At 35.2% G+C, this 10,451-nt stretch overlaps 1 protein-coding gene across 1 annotated transcript in view; it reads left to right on the forward strand.

The window, feature by feature from the left end:
- The window catches only part of LRRC7 (leucine rich repeat containing 7), a 514,499-nt gene that overhangs the window by 493,037 nt on the left and 11,011 nt on the right, over positions 1 to 10,451 (forward strand). The window contains exon 26 of the mRNA XM_032604391.1: positions 7,925 to 7,999. Within this exon, the coding sequence (XP_032460282.1) occupies positions 7,925 to 7,999 (75 nt within the window). The remainder of the gene's footprint in view (positions 1 to 7,924; positions 8,000 to 10,451) is intronic.

Raw genomic sequence — 10,451 nt, forward strand, 5'->3', positions numbered from 1 at the left:
CGCGAGCCATAACTACTGAGCCCGCGTACCTAGAGCCCATGCTCCGCAACAAGAGAAGCCACCGTAATTAGAAGCCTGCGCACTGCAACTAGAGAAAAGCTTGCGCACAGCAACAAAGACCCAACGCAGCCAAAAATTAATTTAAAAGAAGAAAAAAAAAGCTGAGACGAAAAGCCAGTAGGAACTCTGATCAAATCAGTAAACTATATGAAGCTCAGCAATCCATATATTCACCACCAGTTGAGGTCTTATATTAAATACAGGCTTTAAAGAATTCATAAAGTAAAAGAAATGAAAAATATTTCACCTATTTTTCCCAAAGAGGCAAGAAATCTGGAAAGACATTATGTGGAAGAGTGTGATCATTCACTTTTAAATGAAAATATGAAAATCAAATGAAAGAAAATTCTTTTTTTAAGCTTAAGAATTTTACCAAGAAATAAACAGGAAGAAAATGTACATTCAGTCAACAATACACAGACTCCCAGAGATTTTTAACTGTTAAGGAATAATTGCAATACTGAAGCAATCAATAAAAGGAAAATTACAATTATAATTCCTAACAGGAATACCTCAGAGATATTGGGGTTTGTTTCCAGACCACTGCAATAGGATGAATATTGCAATAAAGTAAGTCCCTCGAAATTTTTGGTTTCCCAGTGCATTTAAAACTTATGTTTACACTATATTGTATTCTGTTAAGTGTGCAATAACATTATGTCTAAAAAAATGTAGATACCTAAATTCAAAAATACTTTATTGCTAAAAATGCTAACCATCACCTAAGTCTTCAGCGAGTCGTAGTAATAACATCAAAGATCACTGATCACAGACCACCATAACAAATAGAATAATAATGAAAAAGTTTGAAATATTGCAAGAGTCACCAAAATGTGACACAGAAACATGAAGTGAGCAAACGTTGTTGGAAAAATGGCGCTGATAGACTTGCTTGACAGAGAGTTGCCGCAAACCTTCAATTTTAAAACTACATTGTCTGCAAAGTGCAATAAAGTGAAGCACAGTGAAACAAGGTATGCCTGTATAAAGTAATCAAAGCCAAACATAATTTCAACTCTTATATTCAAATTCCCCAAAAGAGAGTAGTGCCTGGTGATCAGCACCAAACTATTAAAAAAAAAAATCGATTTTTTAGTAGTCAATTTGTCATTTCTAACAGGAATCTCAGATAAAAGGAAATAAACTGCTTACTTCTTGGTTGTTTTTATCAAGTCATAAGGGCAGTATCTTGAAAACAATATGTTTATATACATTTTTCTTTTTGGCTACTAAACAAAGCTTTACAATGACATAAAAGAATGGTGCAAGTGTATTTTTTCTGTTAAGATCACACCATTACGTTGTTACTAAGATATTTGTAATCACATAGCCAATTTCTATGCGTTTAAATATTCTCCTGTTGCTCCAATGCATTATTTTTTTAAAATAGATCCTTATTGGAGTATAATTGCTTCACAATACTGTGTTAGTTTCTGTTGTACAGCAAAGTGAATCAGTCATATGCATACATATGTCCCCATATCCCCTCCCTCTTGTGTCTCCCTCCCATCCTCCCTATCCCACCCCTCTAGGTCATTGCAAAGTACCGAGCTGATCTCCCTGTGCTATGCTGCTGTTTCCCACTAGCTAACTATTTTACATTAGGTAGTGTATATAAGTCGATGCTACTCTCACTTCACCCCAGCTTCCCCCTCCCCGCCTCGCTGTGTCCTCAAGTCCATTCTCTATGTCTATGTCTTTATTCCTGCCCTGCCACTAGGTTCATCAGTACCATTTTTTTTTTTTAAGATTCCATATATATGTGTTAGCATATGGTATTTGTTTTTCTCTTTCTGACTTACTCTGTATGATGAACTCTAGGTCCATCCACCTCACTACAAATAACTCAATTTCATTTCTTTTTTATGGCTGAGTAATATTCCATTGTGTATATGTGCCACATCTTTATCCATTCATCTGTCGATGGACATTTAGATTGCTTCCACGTCCTGGCTGTCGTAAATAGTGCCGCAATGAACACTGTGGTACGTCTCTTTTTGAATTATGGTTTTCTCAGGTTATACGCCCAGTAGTGGGATTGCTGGGTCATATGGTAGTTCTATTTTTTACAAATGCAACCAAGGGATTTTTATTTTAATATTTCTTTATTTAAAAATTAATGAAAGAGAGTTTTGGATTCCTTTAAACATCTGTGCATAAGATTTTTGTGAAATTTTTAGAGGACTTTGGTCTGTTGTATAATTTGTATCTCTGTCTTTTGAGGCTCAAATTTTTTAGGTTTCTAAAACAATTCTTCTTTCTGTTCATTTTTTATGGATTTTACATTTCATTGTTTTGTCAGCTAAAGTTCAGTCATTCACTGAATCAACATATGCAGCTGCCAATGCCCTCTTTTTTTTCTCTTTCTCTCCTTTCTTTCCCTCTCTCCTTTCCTCCCTCTCCCCTCTCCTTTAGTTTCTAATGGTCATGGGATAAATCTCTTCACTTGCTGCATACAAATTCCTCAGTTGTTAAGGTAGCAAACTGTTCAAAGCTCAAGATTTGTCTCTCAGCAATTAACCTTAAAATATTTTGTTTTCACACTTTGACTCATAGAGAGTAAAGCTATTGAAACACCTTTATTCTTGATGTGTCTTCTAATAATCACAGGGATTAAGTAAACACAGTCTACTGTGTATGTGTAATGCTGCTTCTGTGAGCTGCATCATAGCTTAATATTAACCTTGCTCAATTCATGAAAAGAAATTATTTTCCAATATTTGGCCAAAAAAAAAAAAAAGTTTCCCCTTGAAAGCTATTGAATCTATGGCTGTGTTTGCTATCTTTATGGGTCAGTTTTTTCTCCAGATACGCTCTTTGAACTTTTATAATTATATGAAAGCATATGATACCATATCCTATAATATATAACCAATGTGTTCTGAATTGTAATTGTAATTGTATGCAATTTTTATCTGAGATATGGCCTTCCTAGAAACCAATTTCTTAGCATCAGCTAGAGCCAAGTTTTTTTCAGAATTTTAAAGAAAAGCATATTTCACAAATTGAAGTTGTAATTCCCTTAAGACAAGTTCTATTTTGGTGTCTACATTTACAATAGCTGAGACTGTCACAGTCATTCACCTTCATCATTAAAAAGCCATATAAAATTCCTTTCTCCTCTAAAGTTAGAATGTGAAATGTTGGCCTTGTAGACTAACTTTCAAGGAACCTTGAGTCCTTCAAGGTTTATGTCCAGAGGTGCAGAGACTAGGTAACCAATAAGACCAGGTCAGATTTTAACACTGTGAAAAACCTTCTATACTCATCCATTTTCCAAATTACTTGCGAAAAGTAAAACTTTTAAAAAACCTATTATGGGTACTTTTGGAAAAACTTCATTTATGACTTATATGAAGACTGGTTTAAAAACTGGGGAAGAAACGTGAAATGGCAAAAGGTCAAGCCTATTTGTAGCATCCGGCCAGTGCTCTCCAGATTAGCTTTGGTTCAAACTTATGGGGGTCCCTCTGTGATACATGAGTCCATTGTGTCTGTGTCTGTCTCAAGCACACCCAGTTACTGGTGTCTGATAGGAGAAAAGACTTGCGTTCTTTGGAAAGGACTGCAATACTTAGCTCTGTTGTGAGATGCCCTCTAGAGGTGGTGCTAAGGGAAAACCACTGTGCTGTCAAGCCACTATGGAACATGAGAGCTGGTGATGAGGTGCAAAACATTAGAGAAACACACTCAGAAATGCCATAAGCCAGTAACTAGACTCTAGCAGCCATTGTTACAGAACTGATGTTGGCTTGGAGCTACCAAAGGAAGTAGCCTCTAAAAGTTATTAAGAACCATCAGAAAGCCCTCTTGTTGGGACCCATGTTCATTATTGAAAGTAAACAGTAATTGGAGCCATTATCACTGACAGCCACCACTAGGAAACCACAGATGATACAGGAGAGACTTTCCAGCCCTCTTCCCTTCCCCTTCCCTAAATCAAAGATGCAAATCCTCTTATCTGTTGGGAATTCAAGGTAAAGATAATAAATGTCGGCCTTTCAATGTACTCTAAGACTAAGAGTAATGAAGAATTTTCTGACAGTAAATCTGGTACAGTTGGGAGACTCTGAAATCTCTTACTGCAGGCTTTGCTGGAAAGAAAGACCCTGGATTGTAGCTCAACCTTCAGACTTTCAATAATTATAATAACATTTATAGACCCACACACACTGCTACAATGAACTTTTTGAAAACAGTGTCAAAGTTTTCATATTTCTCATCAATATTTCGTCATAACAGAGACCACAAAAATGGGTTCAGAGTTATTTGGTCTCTTTCATATGACAGTGTTTATATGTAATACATAAATACAGTGAAAAATCAGGGCACTGGCCTTTTCAGGCAGTCTTTGGGGAAGCATTCCACCTCCAAAAATAATGAATGCTACAGACCATTATCAAACATAACACTCATCGCTATCTGTTTTGACTAATGTGGCAATATGCTGGCTGATAGGATATATATATAGAGAGAGAGAAAGAGACAGAGAGAAAGAGAAACTATGCCAATGGGCAGTAGCAATTTCTTAGTTGGTAAAACTTATTGATTGAAAAGAAATATTAATGCTTTAGAAAACAGCAATAAATGCTTAGGAAGACTCAGGCCACCATAAGAGAAAGCTTCAAAGCAAGTCTCCAGAACAGTGGTTGAACCCCACAGAGCTTTGTGATGATTGAAATTAAACCTGCTAGAGACATGACTTTGGTATTCTTTCAGCAGTCAGGCTGTGGAGTGTTGCCAGTTCCTCTCAGCATTGCAATATGATGGCCACAATTCAGTTCCTATGGTCTGGATTCATACAAAAATTATTAAAACTGTTCCCGTACAATAAGCTGAAGAACGGCAATCAAAATTAACTAGGTAGCACAGACTTTGACTGCTGGGATAAAATAATAGTCAAAACAACTTTGCCTTCAGCATCCAGACATGCAGTGTCATTCTGCCTGTTTTACAGAGACCGCAACAGCATAAAAGGGGGACCACCAGGGGAACTGAGTACTCATACAGTCTCCTGGATTGATGGAGTAGGAGAGTTATGTGCCCAGTATGAAAATGACTGTGAGGATTATATGTGTTCTCACAACCAGTGCCATTCACTGGTCTGGTGGATTAGTCATTGTGCCTTATTTAACTGTCCCTTTCAAACAACCAGTTTTCTTTTTCCTTCTGAACTGACCATTTGTACAACTGAACTGACCAAAGTAACTAGCTGTTTGAACATCACACCAAATTGTGACACCATTAACCTAAAAGATTGTTTAAGTTTTTATTACTATTTTCTTAATGCTATTAGTGCCTAATCATTGTAGAAATATTAGAAAACACAGAAAAGCAAAAAGAAAGAAAAAAATATACATATATATGATGTCTCATTACCCAGTACAACCACTGCTAATGTTTAGGAGTATATTCTTCCAGATATTTTCCCACACAAATATACATTTAAACATGTTTCAGCAAAAATAGTATTATGCCACACATAATGTTTTATAACTTGCTTGTTTCTCTAAGCACCAGTGTCCTTCCATAGCTGTCACCTAGGACTCCATTTTTAATGACCACATATCATTCTACTGTATAGATTTACCATAATTTATTTATTTAATCAATCCCCTGTTATTAGACATTTACATGTGATTTGTAATTTTTATTATTACAAATAATACCGTGATGAACATATTAGTAAATACATGTTGCATACTTATCCAGTTATTTCCCTAACATAAGTTCTAGAAGTCGAATTACTGGTTAAAGTTATGCAGTTTTCTAATATTTTAATACTTACTGTAGTTTCATCTTTGAATGGGAAAGATAACAGGTTAAAATCAGAAAGATAAAAATCATTCAAAATCCTTAAATTAATGTTTCATAAAGATCTAAAATGCTAAATTAAAACACATAGAAATATTTTAACTAGGGTCTGTTTGTTAAACCATTTACAAAGACATACACACATAAAGTTATGGGTTTAAGTGAGAGTTATTAAGTTTACAGATCAGTAAAAGATAATTTTCTAAATAACAGGCAAAGCCATTAAAATACTGTCTTCTATTAATACTCAAGAATTAAAAACAATAAGAGCTGAATTGATATATAATTCACATACCATAAAATTCACCCTTTTAAAGTGTACAGTTAGATGGTTTGTAGTGTATTCACAGAGTTGTGCAATCGTCACCACTATCTAATTCCAGAACCCTTTTATTACCTTAAAAAGAAATCTGTACACATTAACAGTCACTCCCCTTGCTTCCCACCCCCTAGCAAACACTAATCTGCTTTCCATTTTTATGCACTTGCCTCTTCTTGACATTTCATATAAATGGAATCATACAATATGTGTTTTTTTGTGACTAGCTTCTTTCATTTAGCATAATGTTTTCAAGGTTCATCAGTGTTGTCAGTACTTCATTCTTTTCTATTGCCAAATAATATTCCACTGAATAGATATACACATTTTGTTTAACCACTCATCAGTTCATTCTTAGTATATTAATCAAAATCTTGTCACCATCATGTTTAAAGTATTTCAGTAGCTCCCCAAACTGATAAAGATGTCCATTAAAGACCCATCTTGATCTGGTCCTTACCTACTTTTGGGGATTGATATGATTTTCTCCCATGTTCCCAACCACATCCACTCGAACCCTTCCACAACCACTGCAGTCATAATAGAACTACTTGCAGCTTCCTGAATGTAACAGGCACTCTCACTTTTGTATGTGCTATCCCTTCCATGTAGAATATCTTTCCTTATCTGTGTGGATAACTTTTACTTGTCCTTTATGATTCCGTGCCAGATATCTCCTCTTCTTAGAAGCTCCAACACATTAAGGTTAAGCTGGATGCAACATTTTAAATAATCTATTATATTGATTACCTCTATCATAACACTTCTCACACTGTTTTATAGTCGGTTTTCTTGACTTTTCTTCTACTATATAGTGAGCTCATCGAAGGCAAAAATTATATTCTGTATATCTCTATAACACCAGCAATCAAGGCCTAGCATACGGTAGACATTCAACAAGGGTTTGCTTTGTGTACATGATCAGTAAAATTAATTTGGCATTTTTATAAACTAAATCAGTTTAGGAATTTTGTAACTATACAGCTGCAAACTTTATACGTTGGAATTTTCTTATGTTTATTTGTTCATTTTACTTTAAAATTCTCAGTAACATATAAAGCAATACTCATTAAAATAAACCAGTCTTATATGTGATTCTAGTAAGGTTTTTAAAGTGTACGTTGAATTTACAACCTATCAGATAGGAGACATTTTCAATGAGGAATAACTTAAGACAACTTCAGAAGTTATACAAAAGTTACACAAAAAATGGTTTAGAACCATACATCAAATTATTTAAGAAAGAAATTAAGACTATGCCATGAAATTAATTTATAAATCACAAGTGCACTTTAAAAACAATATGAGGGCTTCCCTGGTGGCGCAGTGGTTGAGAGTCCTCCTGCAGATGCAGGGTACACGGGTTCATGCCCCGGTCTGGGAAGATCCCACATGCTGCGGAGTGGCTGGGCCCGTGAGCCATGGCCGCTGAGCCTGCGCGTCCGGAGCCTATGCTCCGCAACGCGAGAGGCCACAAGAGTGAGAGGCCCGGGTACCGCAAAACAAAACAAAACAAACAATATGAGCGTTTTGTGCAAGTAAAAATGTTGCTTTTCTTAAACTTGATTTAGAGGGTGGTGCCTTGCTTGAAATACTATAATAATATTTTAACCTCACATGTGTAAACTTTTTAAAATCTGTTTTCACTGTTTTCTATGTGAATGAAAAAGTTTTTAAGTAGATCTAGTTCTTGAAAATAGAATCCTAACCTCTGTTACTTCTGACTTATAGGGTATCTTTGTTACTAGGGTTCAGCCTGATGGACCAGCATCCAACCTGCTGCAGCCTGGTGATAAGATCCTTCAGGTAAGACATAAAAAGCAATGCTTTCTAAGGCCAACACTGAAACAAATATGTACCCAAGTTATTAAGCTGAATGACTTGAATTAAGTGATTGAACATAAGTTCCTCTTACATTTCTTATTTGCCTTTATTGTTCTGGGGTTGAGAGGCAGGTCAGAAACCATTTCAGACCTATAGAATCCTATATCCCCATTACCTGGCACATGGCAGATGTTCGGAATATTTTTGTTTAAATGAATTTTGGGAATGAAAGAAGAATTGATACATACAGGAATCTGTGCATAAGTATCAAGTGTAAGTAAGAATAATGAAGTACCCAAATAGGGTATCTATGTGACTTTAGATGAGGGAGAAGAGACTGTCCATGTTTAATTTCTCAACAGTAAGCTTATTACTGTTTGAATAATATGAAACACCTGGTTATATCTCTCTACTCTCCCTGCTGGCATGTTTGAACAAAAGTTTAGCTGTATACAAGGTGACTTTTTTAAATGTATTGTGTGATGGAAAAAGACATTTCCCTAACTTAAAGCTCTGCATATCAAAAAAGGATCCCTCCAGTAAACAGTTAAGTACATGCTTGGTATAACCTCATCCATTTTGCTTTCTTCGTCCTCTCTCTTAATTCACTTCCACTTAATCATTTCCTACATCACAGGGCAAGGCTCTTAAGTATCATCAATTTATTTAAGATTCAATATTTTGACTTATGACCCCAGAAATTTTCCACTGTGTAACTGGATGGAACTATCTAACATTGCAGAGATTCGATCATTTGGAGAAATTATAAAATGGTTCAACATAATAAATTGAAGATTTAGGGACACTGAGAACACAGGAGCCTTCTGGTCAGATTGGCTATGCAGATAGTTACCAGAATGCAAGGGCCCCACTCAACTCAGCTCTGAGGAGATCTTCTACCTTCTATTTATTGAACTCTCTCAAAGATCCCAGAAAAGTAGAAACCCTATATAGATAAATAGTCTTAGCATTTTATTCTCACACATATTTTAAACTAACTAACAAGATCATGAAAACTCAAGTTTTCAAAAATGATAATTATCTGAAAAGACTGCGGGTTGCTCCAACCTTTGGCAATGTCACAGGAGAAGTACCATCCAAAAGGTCCAAGTCAATTCCATGCAAGCAGAAGACCAAACCAGCAGCTGGTCTTTTGAGTTAAAACATTGAAATAAAAAAAAAGACACATAAAATCTAAATATTTTCTTTAACCACTTTTTTATTGAAGTTCTATATTTTTTAATTGCCTAGCTAGCCCTTTGATCATAAGCATTTTATATCATGTCTAGAGAACTCACATTCATTATATGTAAAATGAGTTTATACTACAGCTAAGGTCCCCCAGCTCAAAAATTCAACTGTTCAATAATTTTATCAATTTCCACGGAAAATGGCTAAGAATAAACTGACAACGTAACTCCCTAACACTTGGTACATGCTGCTGTTTAGGAAAGGAAGTGGCTAGTTTTTTTCTCTACTGAATTTCAAAGAAATTATTTTGAATCTCAGAGTCTGTAAAAAATGAAGCCAGTTCATCTGAGATCTCTGATCTATTAGAATGCCAAGCTGGGTAGAGAAGCCTTCCATAGCTTGAAACAAGTTTGGGGACTTTGCCTTCATCCATGACAGAGGGAGCAAAAGAAAGACTTTTCCTTCCAAATTCAGAAATATTTAAATGGTATAAAAATGTTATATAGATAGAGATCTACAGATACAGATATAGATATAGACATCCTGCAGAAGGAAATGAGAATTAAGGTAATATCTAGTTGCAGGGTTAGAATACACTTCTGGCTGTGAAATTCTAGAAGGGTTATATGTGGGAAAATGAGGGTTTAGTATTTCTAGTCCCTGAGATGTATACAGAAACAGCAAAGTACACAGAGAAATGAATTCCCAGTGCAAGAAGTAGGAAGGAATTATAAGCCAAATCAGTTAAAAGTCACAAAAACTGCAGAAGAGCTGCACCTGGGTTTTCTCTTCTCTCCACAAATGACTATCAAGGATGTAACATTTTATTTTTGCTATAGAAGTTATTTGTATCTAGTATAATAAAATCAAAGTCCATTTTCAGTAAAAGAAAACTGCCCATAGACCTTAATCAAATAAATTGCTGTATTTACAGTTTCATTCATACTAGTTAAAAAGCACAAGTGGCCAATTATATTTTCTGAAGGAAATAAAAATGGCTAATTCTAAACTGAAATCATTGCCAACATCAGATGCTAAGAAAGCAAATTATGTATTTGTCTCTTTACAATACTGTGGCTCTTAGTTTAAAGAACACTGGAAAAAATGAGTTTATAACATTGAGTTATCTGTCACTTACAAGATCATTAGAATATCTCCTCACTGGAGCAAATTTATTTACAAACCTTTATGGAAGCATACTACCTGGAAAATCAAGGTAAAAGGAAAAAACAAAAACAACGAA

The sequence above is a fragment of the Phocoena sinus genome, chromosome 1 (genome assembly GCF_008692025.1).
Source record: "Phocoena sinus isolate mPhoSin1 chromosome 1, mPhoSin1.pri, whole genome shotgun sequence".
Lineage (NCBI taxonomy): Eukaryota > Metazoa > Chordata > Mammalia > Artiodactyla > Phocoenidae > Phocoena > Phocoena sinus.